The sequence below is a fragment of the Podarcis liolepis genome, assembly GCF_965112155.1.
Source record: "Podarcis liolepis genome assembly, chromosome: 9".
Taxonomy (NCBI): Eukaryota; Metazoa; Chordata; class Lepidosauria; order Squamata; family Lacertidae; genus Podarcis; species Podarcis liolepis.
This window is the reverse complement of record NC_139564.1, coordinates 50575990-50597017: the sequence shown is the minus strand read 5'-3', so window position 1 is coordinate 50597017 and position 21028 is coordinate 50575990. Positions and strand designations below refer to the sequence as shown.

General features: G+C 41.1%; 1 protein-coding gene and 1 long non-coding RNA gene across 11 annotated transcripts in view; one reads left to right on the top strand and one right to left on the bottom strand.

The window, feature by feature from the left end:
• Positions 1-21028, top strand: part of LOC310686260 (NACHT and WD repeat domain-containing protein 2-like) — a gene marked incomplete at its 5' end in the record, with an annotated part of 39387 nt that overhangs the window by 2098 nt on the left and 16261 nt on the right. For 4 of the 8 annotated variants that reach the window (XM_083459613.1, XM_083459615.1, XM_083459614.1 and 1 more), the window contains 17 exons: positions 682-786; positions 1246-1308; positions 2099-2218; positions 3702-3779; positions 3860-3955; positions 4732-5293; positions 5907-6106; positions 7008-7420; positions 8541-8695; positions 8798-9006; positions 11507-11646; positions 13009-13119; positions 14614-14772; positions 15172-15295; positions 16362-16571; positions 18121-18992; positions 20081-20220. In XM_083459613.1, the coding sequence (XP_083315739.1) occupies positions 682-786; positions 1246-1308; positions 2099-2218; positions 3702-3779; positions 3860-3955; positions 4732-5293; positions 5907-6106; positions 7008-7420; positions 8541-8695; positions 8798-9006; positions 11507-11646; positions 13009-13119; positions 14614-14772; positions 15172-15295; positions 16362-16571; positions 18121-18992; positions 20081-20220 (3757 nt within the window). Of the gene's footprint in view, positions 1-681; positions 787-1245; positions 1309-2098; positions 2219-3701; positions 3780-3859; positions 3956-4731; positions 5294-5906; positions 6107-6473; positions 6589-7007; positions 7421-8540; positions 8696-8797; positions 9007-11506; positions 11647-13008; positions 13120-14613; positions 14773-15171; positions 15296-16361; positions 16572-18120; positions 18993-20080; positions 20221-21028 lie in introns of those variants that run through there. The other 4 variants (XM_083459618.1, XM_083459617.1, XM_083459616.1 and 1 more) reach the window with 2 other exon arrangements.
• LOC310686453 lies at positions 781-20925 on the bottom strand. 3 transcript variants are annotated; one of them, XR_014515932.1, is made up of 3 exons: positions 20608-20925; positions 15818-15907; positions 781-897 (listed from the first exon to the last, which is right to left on the bottom strand). It is a non-coding gene; the product is annotated as an uncharacterized lncRNA (long non-coding RNA). The 3 variants fall into 3 exon arrangements; XR_014515934.1 differs by having other exon boundaries at positions 20491-20663; XR_014515933.1 differs by lacking the exon at positions 781-897 and adding an exon at positions 10331-10382.

The window sequence follows — 21028 nt, the reverse complement described above, 5'->3', positions numbered from 1 at the left end:
AAAATAAAGCTGATGTTGAATTTTTATGCTAGTTTTTATATTGTTAGAGGCCATATCCTCCTCTGTAACTTCATTTCAGTTTAAAAGTGCCCAATCTTTCTGTTAAATTCTCAGAGATTAAGAAAGGGAGAATAGAAGTAATATATCATATTTACTTATTTACAACTATTTTATGCTGCTTATCAACAAAGTCATCTTGGTGTTTACAAAAGTTATGAATCAATAAATACAGAATCACCATCAAATAGCATCAGGACCAATTAAGAACATATCAATACAGTCAACATAAACAATTAGAAGCCAGCATAAAATGTACATGTGCCCTAGGCCCATGCAGACACAGAAGCAGGCTCAGCCTATTTTGCCGCCTGAGGTGAAATAGCAAGCGGCTGCCCGACACATGTACCACACACACGGCCTTGCCTCCGGCCTTGCTAACCAGTTGCACGGCTGCAACTTCTGGATTTCAGCAAGATCCTGTGAGATCATGCGGCAGCCTCTGTGCACCACAGCCACTTCTCACTTATCTGGTGGTATCAGTTTGCCCTGCCAGCAGCCCAATGATCTCATCTGCACCTTAATTTTCAAAGGCCTGCCTGAATAAGGAGATCTTAGTCTGCAGGGGGAAGGGTAACAAAGAGGGGAGCAAGTCTAACTTCTCTTGGGAGGGAATTCCACAATATGGAAGCGACAATGGAAAAAGCTCTCTCTTGCGTCACCACCAACCATGGGTCCTATGTTGATGGGATCAAGAGAAGATGCTCACCTGAGGATCTTGGCATCTGCGTAAGCTTTTATAGGGAGATACAATCTTTCAGAAGGCCTGGGCCCAAACCACATAGGGCTTTGTAGGTCATAACCAGCACTTTCAATTGTGGTCGGAAATGGACGAGTAGCCTGCAAAGGTGTTTTAACAAAAGAGTAAAATTCTCCCTGTAACCTGCTCCACTCAATAATCTGGTTGCAGCATTCTGAGCCAGCTAAAGTTTCTGAACACTTTCTTTTGGATTCCAGGGGTGGGGTGGGGTCCAAACACTTTACGTAGAATTATATAAAAAAATTCTTTGTTATGTATTTTGTATACAGATACAGATTCATTTTTATAAAATTGGTACACACCATTTCCAGAGCCTGTGTAGACTTTTCTAGTCTTGTAACAACAGACATTATTTTTATCTGGCTTTGGCTGAATGCATAGTCTGCAAAATTGAGGCACAGCAAAATTTTATGCTGTATTTCCTACAGGGTGAAAAAGAAACAATTGTTTTACCTTCAATTCATAAGAGACAATTGGATAATATTGTGACTGTAAGTATTTTAACAATAATGCACTTTTCATTATGCGTGGTGGAGTTCTAGCCCTGCTTACTTGAAAGTAAATTACACTGTGGTCAGTGCGGTTTACTCCCTAATCAAGTTTCTTTAGGAATCACAACCTAAATTTCTATCACTGTTGATTAGCATGTAACTTGATGCTCCTCCAGACAACCTATTTATTCAGCATTCATCCAGACTTGCTTGCACAAAGCATATGTGGTCGTTAAACTTTTCCCAATCTAATTAAGCATTCCTCTTGATTTGTTTATGTGGGGGTAGTTATGAGCATTCTTCCTGATTTGTTTTGTAGGATCTTTACACATATTTCCATTTATCCTTCATACATCCCAAATTTTTAAATACATTTCCTCATCATTTCCCATACTGCAAAATATCTGGGTTTCTTTTTAAGTGGATTTGTTGTGCTAGGGCAACAGAGCATTTAAATCCACTTTAATTGTACAAACCTAACATCCAGTATACGACTGACCCTTCCCACAATAAAGTGTCAGTCTGAAGATACCATCAGTTAGCTTGTGGAATATTAAGAATAGCTGGGTAATCAAATAAAGTACATACGGTACTGCTTTAATTTAATTTAATTTAATTTAATTTAATTATTTAATTTGTAATTTTGTTTTTATTTTGTATTTTTGTATTTTTATGTTGGGAACTGCCCTGAGATCTTTGGATGAAGTGATGTATAGAAATGTAATAAATAAATTAATGAAATGAAAGGGATTATACCAAACCTGCCACATGCATTTATTTTTCTTTTTAGCCTTCCGGTAATTTGCATAGCCGAGGACACTCTAAAAGCCTCCAAGAATTGTTCTTCTCCCCACAGATGTCACATTTGCAGAAATATGTGTGCAAAGATATTTGCTCAAAATGGACTGGGGTGAGTTACTGTTCTGGGTTGATGGTGAGGTTAATGAGGTGCTGTGTATTCCCAAAGCATGAATGGTTTAACAACCTAAGTATAGTAATAGCTTAATCCTAGGAAATGCAAAAAAAAAAAAAGCCTTGTTGTCATACACTGATACAAACATATGTTTAAAGGAAGTTGAAATCAAAGGAGAACCAATAACTTTCCTGCTTTTTAAATAGAAGTACTATTAATTATTAGGAACTCTGGTTTCAGCATGAGTATCATTAATCCCAGGGAAGCTATGAAACACTGTTAGAAAATATATTTCTTCCCATTTATGTGAACAGAACCATCACTATAGTTCAGTCGCTAGAGCATGAGACTCTTAATGGGTTTGAGCCCAGGGTAGGACAAAAAGATTCCTGCATAGCAGGGGGTTGGACTAGCAGACCCTCCAAGTGTCCCAATTTCCCAGGGACACCCCTGATTTAGAGAAGCCATCCCGGTTTCTGATTTGATCCTGGAATGTCCCATTTTCCCTAGGATGTCCCTGTTTTCATTGGAGAAATGTTGGAGGGTATGGAGTTATCAAACCCCCAAGCCGTCTGAAGACAAACTTGTACAGTGGTACCTCGGGTTACATACGCTTCAGGTTACATACGCTTCAGGTTACAGACTCCGCTAACCCGGAAATAGTGCTTCAGGTTAAGAACTTTGCTTCAGGATGAGAACAGAAATTGTGCTCCAGAGGCGTGGCAGCAGCAGGAGGCCCCATTAGCTAAAGTGGTGCTTCAGGTTAAGAACAGTTTCAGGTTAAGAACGGACCTCTGGAATGAATTAAGTACTTAACCCGAGGTACCACTGTATAGGGAAGGTATTTGGTTTTTTAATGTTTAGTGTTTTATTATGTTTTTATATATGTTGGAAGCTGCCTAGAGTGGCTGGGCAGCCCAGTAAGATGTGTGGGGTATAAACAGTGAAATTATCATTATGGAATGGGACGTCCCTATTTTCATCAGAGAAATGTTGGAGGGTGTAGACTAGTTGGCCCTTGTGGTCCCTTCCAACTCTACAAGTCTGTGATACTACAAGTAAAATTTCACATGATGTATATATTCATCAGCAATGTTCTCGTGTGGACCCTTGGGGCATTAAAAAGAAACTTTTGTAGGGTCAAAACATTCTTGAAAGATTCACAGATTTTGGCCCATTTACATCTCTCTGGCCACATCTGTACTGCACATTTAAAGCAGTATCATACCTCTTCAAGCAGCCATGTCTTTCCCAAAAGGATTCTAGGAAGTGTAGTTTGTTAAGGGTACTGAGAGTTTTATGAAACCCCAACTCCTTACAGAGTTACAATTCCCCAAGTACCTTGGGAATTGGCATTGATTGTTAAACTACACTAGAAATTAGCTCTGTAAAGGGAAGAGCGGTCATTAAAAGTAATAACTCACCATCAGTAAATCCCCCCATTTACCATTTTTATATTATATTATTAAATTACTTCTAGAAACAAAAATGTCATTGGCATGTACCGTATATGAAAATAACTGAAGAAACAGACATGCAAGTGAGGAAACACTTAAAGGTAGGTAATTACTTGCCTTTAAATTTTTTGAGAGGGGTGGAAAACAAAATGTCCCTAACATTTGCTTTGTTTGTCACTAGCACTGCACGTCTTTCCATTTTGCTAAAAGCCTGAGACACACATCAGAGGATAAAAGTCAATCACACGTGAGAAACCCAGAGATGTTTATTCTAAGGGTAAGACACAAATCACCAGATGATGATAATTATACGGATAAGGATTTTGTTATTTATATGCTGCCCATCTGACTGGGTTGCCCCAGTCTGTCTGATCTGCTCCCAACAAAATATTAAAAACACAATAAAACTTCCCTGAACAGGGCCACTGTTTAAGGCATCTTCCAAAAGTCAAATAGTTGTTTGACATCTGATGGGAGGGCATTCCTGTGCGGTGTCAGGAGATGCTGCAGGGACCGGCACAGCCTGGTGTGAGGTTGTGCTGGCCTGTGCAGCATCCCCAACACTGCATAGGTTGTTGCAGCCTTCCACTAGGATGTTTCTATCATTATATTATTCTGCAGTGCCAGGTGATTCCAATAACAGATATTGTATTGGTCTCTCCTCTCCCTATGCATTGCTGTCCATGTATGATCAAGATCCTTGCAGAGGACAATGTTGTTGGACTACAACTCTCACCATCCATGGTCATTATTCATGCTGGCTGGGGCGGATGGGAGCTGGAGTCAAACATCTGAAGGGCTTCATGTCTGCTAACCCTGGTGTAATGTGAAGCATTTCAAATTTAGGTAGTTTAAAAATCAACAAAGCATGATTTAAGCCTCCTTTTCCAATCTTGCATCTCTTATATGTACTACTACTGCAGAAGTCAACGGGCATTTTGTGTGTATATGAGATAAAGAGAAATGCATGCTCAACAGTATATATGCAATTAAAATGGCAGTTTATAAAGGCTATCTAATTAATTGTGGGCTTGTTCATTTATTTGTTTTTAGCCGGAGGCAAACATAAATCAGATGAAATGCCACTATTCAAGTTTTAGTGTTTGTTCAAATGACTCACCGGATGGGGATAAAACTACTGAATTGATTGAAAAAGTTGTAGTTTCTAGACACAAAGAAACAGAAACCCAGAAATCAATGTATACAAACAAATGGCTCCTCCAAAGGCAAACAAGTGAAGAAATCCACCATTCAGAAAACACCAAGGCAACTGATGAAAAGAAAATTAACAGAAGGATAATGGATTTATCGAGAAGTGTGTTATCGGGTTCTCTAATGTTATCAGATGTAAATAGTTCAGAAGATAAAGCAGACAGAGCTGCTGTCTGTGGATCCTCATCATCCAGTCTACCTCACCTGAAAACCCAGAATGAAAAAGTAAAAACCTTTAGTGCTCATTTGCTTCAAGACCAGGGAATAAGTAATGAAATCAGATGCTATCCATGCAAGTCTTCAGATGGCGATACAAACAGAGCTGCCATTAGAGGACAAATCAATTCTCCGTGTTTATCCAAAAGGAAAATCTTCATGATCTATATCTGTGGAGGCTATCAAGGTACAACCAAGAGCACCAGAATTTTGTGTTAAAAATCTTAAGACTAACAGATTTATTGTGGTATAAGCTGGTGTTTTGGGGTGGATAGGTAAATTGTCACTTTCCTCACCTACTATCTCTTCAGTGTTTTCATTCCTTTTCCAGCCATGCCGCTAACTATTTCTGGAGTGCTCTTGAACTATTATTTTTATTGTTTGTTTGTTTCACCCCTCAGATTTGCACAAAACCAGAAAACAACACAAGCAAATCATATTATAGAAAATGTAGTTTGCTTGTGCAGTTTTCTGCTTTTTTGCAAATGTAAGTGATCAAAAAACAAAAAAAATACACCAGATATTGCATAGCAAGTTAATTTGAAAAGTGTGTGCTGAGAATTTACAATTGCCTGTGAAATAAATTACGCTCCTAAAAGTCATGATAACTAGTGGTGCTAGAGTCCAGAACCCAGTCCCCTTTCCATTCAAATAAGCACCTTATTTTTACATTGCAGTGAGCCTATAAATCATATACTGAAAGTCTGCCAGTTGCTTCTATATCTCCACGGGCTATAAAAATGTTGCTTTTAATCAACAAATTGATTTAGGTAATATGCTTGCTTTATTATCTTAATCAGATTCAGAAGTAGAACGAAATGCATTAATGGAAAAGTCCTTTCCTTGGCTGTACAAATACTGTAAAGAGAGAGGCTACGACTTCCGGATGGTGGACCTGAGGTGGGGGATAAAAGATGGCATCACTAACAATCACAACATGGCTTCCCTCCATATGAAGACATTAAGGAAATGCCAGCAGTTGGGATTCCAAACCTTTGTTGTAAGTTCAGATGGAATTTGCGATACTTTAAGCACACAGAGGGTTTTTTAAATGCCATTTTAGGGCCTGGTTTTTCCATTTCGTAAGTCATTGGATGGAAGAAAGAGGGGAGTCCATATCAAAACAAAAATGGATATATCTGGACAGGGACGTATAAGGGGTATGTGGGGTGCAGTTCACCCCGGGTGTCATCCCCGAGGGGGTGACAAAATGGCACACCGTGGGGGGTGGCACTTATTGCAGGGCCCGGCCTGCAGCGCACCCAAGCCACGCGTCTCTTCTGGGAGTGATGCGGTGGCTCAGGGCCCTGTGCCGCTCGAAACGGCAGTGTGGGGCTTGCGTCTGCCAGGCGGACTCCGTGGACAGTTTGTCCCGCCTCCACCGCTCCGGTTGCCAGAGCAGCTAGCTACGCCTCTGTATCTGGATCACCCCTAGTAGCAGTCAGTTCATTAGGCTACTGTTCTGCTGCCTCAGTTCATTAGGTTATTCTTATGCACTACAGTCATACCTCGGGTTGAAGTAGCTTTGGGATGAATATTTTTGGGTTGCGCTCCGCAGTGACCTGGACGTAACAGAGTGCGTTACTTCCGGGTTTCACCGCTCGCGCATTGCACAGACGCTCGCTTCAGGATGCGAACGGGGCTCCGGAACGGATCCCATTCACATCCAGAGGTACCACTGTATATCTTTACAGCACATTTGAAGCATGTTTTTACCCTCAGAGAATTCTGGGCACTCTCATTTTTTGGGTATTCTAACTCTGTAAGGGATAAGAGATGTGCTTTGAATGTGTATGCAGCCTCAGTATGGAATGCCACTGGTTTCACAAAACATTAAATGCACCAAGGCTTTATTGGTTCCATTGTAAGCCAATTTTCTCTTCTTTGGTTTTCTGTTTCAGGTTTTTATTGGGCAAAAGCATGACGACCCCTCTCTCCCAGCAGTAATAGCCAAGGAAGATTTAGAGGCAATCAAAGCCACAATTGAACAAATGAAGCTGAGTACCAAAAAGTCAAAGCATAGTTTGGCTAGTGGTTTGAGGGAAGAAACTCTAATAGATAAAAAGAATGAAATCCAAGGTGATAGTGATCAATATGCCCTGAGCCCCAGTGTCTCAACAGAAGAACCTGAAGCTGGGACAAACAGCAAGAAGGAATATGAAATGATTAATTCAAATGGGCAGGAGTTTTCTAATGCTTCTCTCCTCACCCAAAAGACTGTAGCTGAATATGAGAGAGAATTTCAACTTCTGGATTGCTGGTACAGGTTGGATGAAAACTACATCCCTGCAGTTTACAGACTTCAACCTATTTGGTTAGTTATTGTCATTATTGTTGTTATTATTAAATTACAGAAGCTTGGCAAAAACGCACAGGTGTTGGGACAACCGGTGTGTACTTTTCCTGGCATTTGGTGTCCATTTTGCTCTGTTTGTAAACAAATTCCCTTTCCAGTACTGCGACAGAGGTTTGCACGCCATTTACTTCAATTGGCTATTGCCGGCCAGCAAAAGGAGTTTAACGTGAAAAAAGAAACCTGTCCTGGAGTAAAATCCCAGGCAACAATTCAAGGGAACCTCCAGCACGAGACCAAATTGAAAATGGAGCTAGGTCTGGATTTAACGGAAAGTACGGATGAGCCTTTATTGAGCTCCAGTCCATGAACAAGCATGTGCTGGCTATGCCTACTGCAGTTTGGTCTGAGATTAAAATGAACCAAAACAGTTCCTCATGCAAATATGTATTCTCGTCACTTTCTTCCTTGAATATTACATTCAGAGACAGTCGTTCTATGCCAGAAATATCTGCTGTTTCATCTGCTAAAAGCCAGTGCTTGAATCATAGGAGGGAATCATGGAGGGACAGAGATATCTTTTCTTAATTGTGCTGGCTACTGCTCCCCGGGGCTTTTTCTCAGCCGGAACTTGCTGGAACTCAGTTCCTGCACCTCTTAGGTGGGCGCCATTGCCATTATAAGAGAACAAAGGAGGTGCTCGTGGTAAGTTCCAACACCTCTTTTTCTAGAAAAATCACATTGTTTTCCCCCATTTGTTTTTGGAAGCTTATGGAGACCATAATATATGGCTAAAATGAGGTGAAATTAGGCTTTGGATTGTGTGTTTATTTGCGGATTCTCCTAACTTTCTTCCCATAAAATGGAGACACTGTCCTGTGCTATGAATCACTATGCTCTGTGTATCATGGGCATTTGTGTATCGTTGATCTGTTGACTTGTGCTCCCATCTTCCTTTCAACCATCCAAAACTCACTTGTGAATGGAACATGCCTGTGGGGCTACTCTTCAGCATTTCATGGAGCTGGCAGATTGTACATTTTGAAGATGTACATTTGTAGATCCAGTGCAAGGGCAATTGTACATTTCTTTGTTTTTAGCCTGTTTCTCACAGTTCATGCATTTCATGTTGTCTGCACAGCACAGTGTACCAAGATATCCTCAGCAATGATCCTACTCGCAGGCAACAAGCGAAGAACAAATGGATGGCGTCTTTTCAGAAACTACATAAGATATTTCAAGAATATGCTGCAGTTGCTCTTGGACATGAAGCTGCCACCACACTGCTCAGAACAGGTGAGGAGGGCATCCAATATATGACCAGGATGCTGTTTTGCTTTATTATATGGGTGGTGGCTTATTTGAGTAGTTTAAATAGAATTATTTCTGTTTTGCAAGTTTTGCAACAAGAAGTGGATCAAGGATTCCAGGTCCAGGGAAAGTGTGAGGATCACTGTCACTGCTTCAAAAGAGACATCACAGATCTGCAGTCCAGTCTGTCAAGTCCCCATGCACCAAAATATATTGACGTTCACCCACTAAGACCAGTGATCAACAAAACAACGTATGAAGCACATCAGAACTTTGTGAAAAGCATTCACTCTAGGGTAGGTTGATCAGAACATCATTGGTAGTTGTCAGCCACATAGGGCTACCTATAGAAGCATCTCAGTGGATATTCTGGTTGAAAATATCTCAAGATGCCCTGATGACATATCATGGGATATGAGATTTGTACCACATCATCCTCGTTAACAAGGGTGGAAAGTCCTTTCCAGTGCAAGGGCTATATTCCCTTCTAGGGACATAGGCCAGTGGTGGGTGGCACCAGGGCGACAGATGTAAGTTTTACCTTTGTACAGTAGGCAAATTTCTACACACATCTCTCTCTATCCTCCATCCAGACATACAAGAGGAATCACCAGAGTGCAAAGGCACATTCCAGCCAGGCAAAACACTTGGGGGTGGGGGGTGCAGTAGAACCAGTGAGTGTGGCCTGGGGAAATTTCTTAGGGCCAGATCAATAGGCCTGGAGGGCTGTATTTGGCCCCCGAGCCTGAGATTACCCACCCTGCTCTACAACATAGCAAAGGGAATCCTGGGGTATCTATTTTGAACTGTGCAGTGCAGTTGCTTCGGGCAAAATGTATTGAACACCACTTAAGAAATATTTTTTTCTTAAGCTGTCCACAATATCCATGAGGAAATGAAGAAAACATTTCCCACTCTGTCTACCACTGCATTCTACATAATGATCTGCAAGTGTATACTCTGTCTGCTTTCAGTAAACCAATTCAGACCTTTTTCAGAAACCATTTCTAAGTACTATTATATACATTTTCACCACCTCACCCTGCCCCCCACCAGACACTTTTGGCAGCCTTGATTTTAATTTATTTTAATCCTGTTATCTGAATTTGTAATCTTTCTCAGTTATCCCACAATATGCACTTTTTAAAGCTTTGTTCCTCTTCCTATCTTTATTGCCACCTCTGCTTGTCATTAGTCACTGTCTTTCTTAAGCCATGCTCTAGACCTGAAAATGATGGAAGCAAAGTAGAGCCTTTAATGAACAGGTAAAACCTGACAAAATAAATATCATTGCTTCATCTTCTATATATAAACCTACACTCTAACCCCAAACACACTAGAAGGAATCAAATAGGAAGCACCTTTTTCATTTATTTGCATTTCTCAGCTTGAGCTTCAAACTATGCTATTGACACAGTGGCGTAGCGTGGGGGGTGCAGGGGGGGCCGGCCGCACCGGGCGCAACATCTGGGGGGGCGCTCGCACTCCCAGCTCTCTGCCCCCTGCTAAAATCCACGGGTTAGGGGGCGCAAATTACTTGCCTTGCCCCGGGTGCTGACAACCCACACTACGCCACTGTATTGACAGAAATGGCTTACTATTTTCAAAGGAAAGGTCTTCATTGATTCCTTTCCCAGCATGTCTCTGTGCAATCTCAGACCAGAATGTGGCACTGTTACAACATAATAAAGCTTGAAAGAAACATCTTCATTTGCTAGGCTGAAATAAACTATAGTCAATGAAACATTTGTATTATTATTTTGCATACAATTTATCCTTAAAGAAATAGTGTCAGTTAGGTCTGTGGTACTCAAAATCTCATACTGCATTCTAAACACTGGATGGCCATGTTCCTAATGAAACGGTACTGTTTAAATGAAACTTATTCCTATAAAATACGCCCGGGGACATAACCTAACATACCCTGCAACATTTCTCCAATGAAAATAGGGACGTCCCATTCCATAATGATAATTTTACTATTTATACCCCACACATCTTACTGGGTTGCCCCAGCCACTCTAGGCAGCTTCCAACATATATAAAAACATAATAAAACATGAAACATTTAAAAAAAAACCCGTACAGGATTCCTTTCAGACGGCTCGGGGGTCAGATAATTCCAAACCCTCCACCATATCTCCAATGAAAATGGGAACATCCTAAGGAAATGTGGGACATTCTGGGATCAAATCAGAAACCAAGACAGCTTCTCTAAATCAGGGACTTCCCTGGAAAATAGGGACATTTGGAGGGTCTGAGCTATAAGTATGAAGAACTTACACTACAAAAAGATTAAGCAGGTTTAAGTTGATCTTAAAGGTAAAGGGACCCCTGGCCATTAGGTCCAGTCATGGCCAACTCTGGGGTTGCGGCGCTCATCTCACTTTATTGGCCGAGGGAGCTGGCGTACAGCTTCCGGGATGACTAAGCCGCTTCTGGTGAACCAGAGCAGTGCATGGAAACGCCGTTTACCTTCCCGCCAGTGTGGTACCTATTTATCTACTTGCACTTTGACGTGCTTTCGAACTGCTAGGTTGGCAGGAGCAGGGACCGAGCAACAGGAGCTCACCCTGTTGCGGGGATTCGAACTGCCAACCTTCTGATCCGCAAGTCCTAGGCTCTGTGGTTTAACCCACAGCGCCACCCACAAGTTGATCTTACTCTGGCACAAACACTCAGTTTAACATTCAAAACTTCTCTGATTCAAACAGTTATTCTCTTCAGTATTGTTCAGTCAGCTGTTTCCTTGTTTGGGTGGTGGATGATGCCAACATTATAGGCTTGTCTTTACAGCTTCGTCACACAAATATCTACAGAAAGAGCATTAACTGGGGAAGAGATGGCATCAGCCCCACCACCAACAGATCCCATGCTTACTACCTTGAGTGCCTTTGCAATGACTTTCAGAAAATTGTCATCAATCATTTCAACAGGTCAGCCACATAACTGCTTCTTTGGTGAAACAGTTCATAATGTATACATGACTTAATAGTGAAGGTTCGTTCCATTATACTTCAGTATAGAAGTAGTTTTCCCATGGCACCTTAAATAATCAAAGCCTAAAAAATATGACAGTTGAAAATTTCTGATGTATTGTTTGCTCTGTTTCACTTCCTCACGTTAATTACGGAAGTAATTACCACAGGAGGAGGAGATGGACAGTAACTTAGGTGACTTCAAAGAGGATTTGACAGATTCATGAGGATAGGTCTGCATGGCTATTAGACATTATAGCTAAGAATAGAACTTCATTTTCAGAGATAATATACCTGGGAGGACCTGTAGTTACAGGGGGTAACTCTCTGCATCATACAGTGCTTATAACTTACCAAAATTGTCTGATTGGTTTCTAGTAGAGGCAGGATGTGCCTGATTTAAGAAAGCCAAAACCACAAAAAACCCAATCCTCTTGTACTTTCACATATTTTGTGGAGCAAATTAAAGAACTATAGTATGGTTTGGCTTCCTTGCCAAAAAACAGTGCAGACAGACCTTCCCTAAGAATTGCCCCCCATGCAGGCACAATGCTAGGAGGGTCAGTGGAAATGGTTAGGGAGCAGGATCCAGTGGTCCAAAGTTGCATTTTAGACTTCAGGTGAAGTCTTTCCAAAATGCCATTTCTAGCAAGTGGGCATAAGGGCTTGAAGATGGGTACTCAGTGGCACTTAATACTGTGTGAAGTGTGTGTGTCTGAATCAGGAGGAGGTAGTTCTTGGTACTGCTGAGAAAATAAAGCTGTTTTAGTCACTTGTGGTGGTGCTAAAAAGCCATACGATTTTTGAATATTGTGATTAATAGCATTAATAAAATGATTCCAATATGAGCACTTATAGATCCCATGCTGTGGGGTCGCTAATAAGGCATCCTCCAGAGGCTGGGGGTTATAAATGCCATCAGTCCAAACTAGTTGCAGCTGATGGGAGTTGTACACCACATTGGCTAACCCTTGCCATGTGGTTGCCAACAATCATATGAGAATGTTGACACCACAAACACATTTTGTGCATTTCTTTACAAGGATAGTCTTTTCCCTTGTTTGTCACTTCTGAATGATGGAAATCGTGATTAAATAATCACCAGCATTCTCCCGTGTATATCCTCGTATTTGGACATTCATAAAAGGAACTAGGTTTTTCAACATCCTCACGTGGTTGTCAACAACTACATGTGTGGTGACATCTAGCTGGGATATGAATGGAAGAAAATAAATAACACTGTCCAAAAGTCACTGTAACCTATACACAATGTTGAAATGTGGTTTAAAACTTTTCCCCTCCATGTTTTCATTTGACCAGAACAATCCATTTGAAGGAGATTCAAGAAATGCTACCTGTGCGAAGAAAGCAAGTATTTGAAACTCATAATGACGACGAGGTTCTGGAACATATCTGGCACTGTCAGGCCTTGTGAGTTTGGTGGTGTTTGGTTGCTTAATTTACTTTAGCCAGGCTTCATGATGGAGAACAGTTGAAGAGTTGATATGATAGTTGTGATTTAAGAACAATCTTATTAGCAGCCTCTATTGAAGTGAAAATCTGACCTACCCATTCATTTGGGCAGCATTCTAGTCATTCAACAAGAGCATATATGAAGGAAAATTAAATGATACCAATTCCTACTCACACCCACACCCTGCCTCTTACCAGAACATAGACATGTTTGAGAAATAAAAGTTGTACTCTTGTAAATCACTTCTTCTCTGCTACCAACTTGCCACCCAAATGCTTTCTGGACATTAGATGATACCTAATATAAGGTTTTCCAGTGCCCTTGAAGGGCCGGCTCATTAGGCAAGGTGAGACAATCCACTCTGGGGAAGGTGGATTTAAAAGTACCATTAATGGACAGCATATTATCAAATAGTCAGTTCTACTATTGAAATTTTACCACCAAAAAGGGCACCATTTGGATTTTCTTCAATCATCATCGTCATCATCAAATAATTTATTTATATGCCATCCATCTGACTAGGTTGCCCCAGCCACTCTAAGCGGCTTCCAGCTAATTAAAACATCAAACAGGCAGCAGGGAGGTCAGGTCTGCATGGGTGCACCTGTGGGGTTGGCAGCAGTTCAGCTCTCCTGCTGGTGCATCCCTCTGGCCCTGAACTCAGTCCCATCCTGCCCCATCCCTGTCCAGGTAAGCTGTTGTGGCTTTGATGTCAGCAGGGGTTGCTGAGCCCCACCACATGCATCACTATCCCAACCAGCATCTCAGAGTACTGCAAGAGCTTACTGCTCAGCTCTTGTCTTTCTTGAGAAACCTGTTCACCCACTTCCTTATTCATTCACCTGGGACATGTAGGGAAGGAAAAGGCACTGATAACCTAACAAAGGAGAGAGTTGTCAAACATGTTATCAAGTAACTATACCCTCCTTTGTGGATGGCAGGATGGATCTATCTGGATACTAAATCTAGATTGAAAGTAGCATGTTGTGGAAGAGCATGAATGATTCTAGACTGAGAAAAACTACATTTATTTATTTATTTGCTACAAATGGGTAACCCTAATCCACTTTCTGCCCCTTGCTGGAGGAATAAAAATAAGTCATCCTCCAAGCACCTCCTAGGAGTGCTGGGCCACTTACTTGTAGCTCTCAGGTACGTTGATATAGGATTTTAGGCTGCATACTGAAATAAATATTCTCTTATGACAATACACACCACACCTTTAAAGCACATCCAAAGCACATTGCCCTGCCCATTCGCACCTGAGAATCATATTAAATGCAGTTTGCCCCTCCCAGAGCTACAATTCTCAGCTTCCTCAAGAAACTGCAGTTCCCAGGATTCTTTGTGGGCTTTAAATGTGTTTTAAAGGTATGGTGTGTGCACAGCATCAGCCAGTACACAGTGGTGACTGAACACAAATAGTGTTTTGTTTTTCCCTCTCAAAACAGGGTTAAATGTCTAGTAGGAAGAGAAATGTTTTTGTGCAAACTGAAGAATCGTCTTGCATCCTCGAACAGAAGGCTAGTTGTAATTTGTGGAGAGGCTGGATGCGGGAAAACTGCCGTCATAGCAAAAGCCGCTTCTTTGGCTCCTAGCTGGATATCTGGGTAAGGGCCTCTCGCAGCCTCACACATATTTGGAACATAGATAAAAGTTCTTGAGTAAAGATAATAGAGATAAACCCAGTGTTACCCATATCCAGCTCCCAACTGCTGCTTACTAGCTACCATATTTGCTCCCTTTGATTTGTCTTAGCTGGTATCACAGAGTGCTGTGAGTTCTGTGAAATGTAAAATTATTCCATATTGATAACAATATATAAACTAAACTAATACCTTTATATTTGCATATTTTACTCTGAACCCAACATTCACTGTACACAACGTTAAGTCCACCTTCAACTAGATGATATAGTAATGGCACACATACATTGATTTAACAGCTAAACACATGTATTAAAAAGAAAACTATTTTAGTTTATTTGCTTTCTCCCAATTTTCATTCAGGAACCTCAGAGTTGTAATTCGATTTATTGGTGTTACTGGTGAAAGCAGAAATATCCGACTGACTCTTTTCAGTCTTTGCTACCAGATAGCTTCTATCTACAAGGTCTCGGTTAATTTATCCAAGGTAATGAATTAAATTTTCCTTCTTTTTAAGGCTCAAAGAAAAAATTATACTGTTGCATTTTTACGGCAGCAGCACCTACATGCACACACTTCCCCCTCCACATGATTCAGCAAGAAATAAAAGTTAGGAATGGAAAATGACAAAATAGCTCAAGCATCATGCTGACAGTGCTGCTCAGATAATGAAAGGTCAGAACCCAAGAAACACTTTTCAGCAAATGACCAGTACTATTACAGCTGACAGTGCTCATATCAGTTCAACATGGGGAACCAAAGCGGTTCCTGAGGCACATCTCCATCACTGCATCATCAAACACCGTAATGTGTTACATGTCTACAGCCAACTCATGTCAGAGAACATCTCCAAAGTTAAGACAGATTTCCCACAATTTCTATTGCCAACACCTTTTTAATATTCTGCAAGCCATTAGGAATCCCTTGGTATCCATTATTTTTGCTGAGCTGACATTTCATTTCCGCTCTTTACTCAATCATAGTCTTTAATAATAATAATCATTCTTACCTAGGAATTAATAGATTGGTTTATTTCCACGCCATATCAGTTTCTTATGTGTTCATTCGTAAGTCTGTTTTGTCACATTTCCACATCAACCTGTGAATTTTATTAAATGCATGAAAGTTCAAATTGTTTCCACACATATGTTTTCAAAAATATACCCTAAAATACACATTTTTATACATAGCTTTTAGCTGAAAACAGTGTTGCAAAAATTTGAAGATGCACTTGATTTGGATATAGCAGCAAAAATGAATAAGGACTATGAACTTTTGTGGAAACATATCACAGGGCTCTCTGGAACATGTAATTTTGAAGCATCTTTTCCTCTGCAAAGAACTTCTGCAACATTTATTGAAGAAAAAGGTTTATCTGGAAAAGGTAGCAACCTTCTGGGATATATCAGCTAAAGGATAACAATGAATGCAAATTAAGTTGATTACCTGAAAAACGTTGAACGGAATTTTAAGGCATCTCTGTTCCTGTGACCCAACACAGTATCCCTAGCTACTTGGGACTGGCTAAAATGTTTGCTATCTTTCTCAAAAAGGATTTTGAAGGATTGGTGGAAGAGTTTATCTCTTTACTGGAGTCTGCCACACAAGACAAACCACTTCTAATATGTCTGGATGGCATAGATGAATTATCAGAGGAATATGTCGCAGATTTTCCTTGGATACCTCCTGAATTACCAAAGAATGTGTATTTTATTGTTTCCACGTGCACCGAATCAAGTTTTTCATGCTTCAAAAAACTGGAGGTAAAGTAATACCTTATTCAGTTGTGTTTTTTTCATTCCACACTTTCTCAAACAGTGGGAAATTCCAGGGCAGTTTGGTAGGGTCAGTACTGGACACTTTCAGCACAATCCTATCCTTGAAAGAAAGTCCTGTTGGAATCAATGGGTCTAAGTCCCACATAGGTGTGTACAGGATTGCGACCTTAAGGGCCTTGAACCAGTCCACCATGAGCACAAATGTTCATGGATTCCCACATAGGGCTTAGAACTTCGTGACCCACCCCATATCCTTAGGGAAAAGTGAGAGTCGTGCTCTAATCTTGCTTTCCTTGAGGAAGTGGAAGAGGTAAGTTGGCTGGGGATATGAAACTTGTACCCAGACCTCCCATTCCATGTAATAATAGACTAGCATATTGAGTGCTCGTGGGCTTAGGCCTCAGAGTGGATCCTGACTCTTTCTAAATGTGGGCATTGCTGTACCCACATTGACCCATTGGATCAAGCCCATGGTGATTTGTGGTATCTGTTTATTTAAAGCTTGAGTACTTTATTTACTGAATTTATATTCTACCTTTCCTCTCAAAGGAGCCCAGGGCAAATAGGAAGGTATAGGTAAGAGAGTGTTAGATTTACAACAACATTCACCCCAAAGCAACAGCGGACCCTGAAGAGACTTTAGGTTATAAAAGCTTTCTTTCTTTGGCCATATACAAACTGTTCTGTTTGGCTTTCTTGGTGTGTATACACTTTTTCCTCTATGGGTTTTTCCACACTGGAGCAAAATGTGGATTCGCACTAGCCTGTCTCTACATTAACAGAGGGGCATCTACATGACATTTCCCCTATGCCAGTGTCATCCTGTACCTTTCCCCCTTTAAATGCAGTGTTTTTCCCCCTATCCTTGGAAAGTCCAAAAAAGACTAGGATCATAAATCCCTGCATTTAAGGCAGCCATTTCATTCTACATCTATGCCATAATTCCAAGGTCAGTTACGTCTGTGTTTTGTACCCCAGCCCTTTCCCAACATCAGATGTGAGTCAAGAAAGGTAAGACACAGGAGAGTGTCAGATTTTGCTCCAGTGCCTCTCTGATCTGTCTAGTCTAAAAGAGAACATGCCACCTATCTTTTATAGTCAAACTGCCACACAGGTGTTTAGTATTAACCCTGAGTCTTGATTCAAAACTTGAAGATCCAACCTGTAGAATCCTGGCAGAGATTTATAGGTATCGTTATCTGCCCCACAAATCTGGTTATTGGATGAAGAAGTGCTGAAATCCGGTGATATTAAATCCTTTTTCGGTTCTTATATTTTACAGTAAATAGGCTGTCTTGTATTAGGCTGGCAAAGTGACACCAACTCGATTAGCACTGATCAGGCCTGGAGACAATGTGATCAGGGGCAGACTTTGGTCTTTCAAATTTCAGAGGCACCCTGTGCGAGGCCAAAATTTGGTTCTCCCCCATCTTTTGCCTACCATTCTGCGCATGCACTACATCATAGCTTCAATGCTGCAAGTGCTCTAAATCTGCCTCTGATATGATAACTGAGATATGCTTCTTTTCCTCAGAAAATAACAGCAAAAGAGAATATTTTACAAATGCCTCCTTTGACTTTTGGAGAAATAAATGAGATGATCAGCTCCTGGTTAGAAAAGGATTCCCGAAGACTTTCCCAGCAACAGCATGATCGCCTAATGGAAGCATGCACAGCCTGCCCAGTACCACTCTTTGTATACTGTGCCTATAAAGAGTCCTGTTTATGGACATCTTTCACCCCAGAGGCAGAGGTGTGTCTTCCTCAAAATATACCTGAACTGTATTCATGGACACTGAGCAGAATGGAAAAATCCCACGGAGAGCAAGTTGTAAAAAAGATGGCAGCTTATACCACACTTTCAAGAAATGGCATTACTCAGGAAGAGCTACTCCACCTTATGTCAACGGATGATGTGGTTATTAAGGAAGTAGCTAAATTCCAAAAAGTCTCAATTTCAGCATTCCCGCTAGTGCTGTGGTTGAAACTTTTGGATGATTTTGGAGACCACCTGAAAGAGCAAAGAACTGACCACACTTATGTTTTTAATTGGGCTCATACATCTCTGAGACATGTCTGCATGGACAGATATCTCAGAACACAGGATTCCCAGGCATCGCTGCATGCCACCTTTGCAGATTATTACCTGAGTAGAATTCCACATAAACTCATTGAAATGTCTGCATTTCAACCTTTGGCCTGGACTTTAGAAAAAGAGTCCAAGATCAGCTACACCTTTAACATTCGTAAGCTCCTTGGGGCTCCGTATCACCTCATCAAATCTAAGAATATTACTGCCTTAAGCAAAGAATGTCTCTTTAATTATGAGTTTCTCTTATACAAAGCCTGGGCTTCATCAGTTATCAGCATTGAAGCGGATCTAAGAGCAGCTGTCGATGCAGACAGGTAGGCTTACAGCAGTAGAACACAACTGTGAATGTCTAGGGCTTGTTTTACTTAATCACAAACCCTCATACTTACAGCCTGTCATCAACTAAGCTGGTATGATAGTAGGGCCTGCCCAAGAGATTTGGCTGCCTCAGGTGAAAGACAAAATGGTGCACTCCATTTTTCTATGTGGTGGTCATTGACTCTTAGGCCTCATCTGCACTATACATTTAGAGCAGTTTGATACCATTCTTAACAGTGGACCCAGCTATACAGCTGCAAATAAAATGCTTTAAATGTGTTGTAAAGTACAATATACAAATGTGACACTAGATGGCAACAGTGAGCTATGCCAAATTCAATGTATTTTTCAAAACTTTTTAAAGAAGGGATTATCACAGGTTTTTTAAAAAAAATATGTATGTAGATTCCACCAGTCACAGCTTATCCCAAATAATTCTGGTAACTACAAAGAATTCTGAGAACTACAGTTTGTTAAGAGTGCTGAGAGTTGTTAAGAGACCCTTCTTCCCCTCACAAAACTATAATTTTCAGGATGGTTTACAGCCAATCCCTCTTCCCATTGAACTGTGGGAACTGTAACTTGGACAGGAAAATAGGGGCCTCCTAACAACTCTCAGCACTTTAAAAACTAGTTCTCAGTATTCTTTAAGTGAAGCCAGGACTGCTTAAAGTGATATGATCCCGCTTTCAATGTGTTGTGCAGATGGGGCCTTTCTTTAACGCAGGTAAATTGATCTTCACCCCACCTATGGGCAGCAGGCTAGCTGAAAGGTGGACACATATTGCTCTATCTTCCAAACCACTTCCATTGTTTATAGCACTCTTCAGCAATCCATTTTCTTTAACAATCAAAGCTACATTCAAATAAAGATTCTAGTTACATGCTAATCAAGTTATTATGAGTTTAGTTTCCATCCTGCCCCTCAGCTGGCCTTTCATTTCTTAACAATAAATAGTTGAGTCCCACAATGTTTCTCTTTGAGAAAAGCACTTCTCTGGAAAAACCCCTCTAGTGTTTTATGGATATTAGAGCAAGGGAACTCTAATGTGATGTGATTCCTGCCCCCTTGCCTCCTCCACAGGACTATACGTGACTTAACTTTATTAAGTGAAGCGCTCAAGTTATCCAAGAAAGTTTTACTACAAGACCCATGTCAGATGGCTTCACAGCTTATAGGCCGCCTTCATCGTATCGTTGCAGCAGATAAACCAGTGGCCCCAGGTACTGAAAATTATGAGATGTAGATTTTTAAGCAAGTATTTTGCGTTTTCTATATTTTTGATATTTTGTTTTGAGCTCCAACCATTATTTGTCACTACTGGGACTTAAGCATCCAAGACAGAACCCAGAGCCAGCCCAGCCATTTGGCAGAGTGAGGCCACTGCCTTAGGCAGTGGAAACCCCTAAAGTGGTGCCTCTGCAAATGTCCCACCCTCTCTGCCACTGGAGCCAAATTTGCACTAGCATCTTTCGGGGCACATGAGATCTCACCCAAAATCATCACTGATTCCATGCGCCACTTCTCCACAGGACAGGGTGGCACTTCCTGTTTTGCCTCAGGCAGCGAAACAGGACGTGATGGCCCTGGCAGACCCAAACTATACTTACATGTTTCCCAGAGGATTAGTCTTGACAGGCGGCAGAAAGGTATACTGGAGGCAAATGTAAGAATGTACCGTAATTGAGGGCTTGTAGGCCTTTTTCAGTCTAAGGACTGCATTCCCTTCTGAGGAATGGGCCCAGTGATGGGGCCAGAGGCAAAAGTGGGCAGAACAACAAATGTAAATTTTACCTTTGTAGTCTAATTTCCACACACACACACACATACAGACACACACTCCTCTCTATACTCCATCCAGGGAGGACTAACTCATTTTCAGAGTTCAAGGACACATTCCAGTCAGGCAAAAAACATTAGAGGTGTGAAACACACACAGTGAGGATTGCGGCCTGAGGAGACTTCTGAGGGTCAGAGAGAAAGAGACCTGGATGGCCCCCTATTCAGCCCCTTGGCCTGAGGTTCTCCACC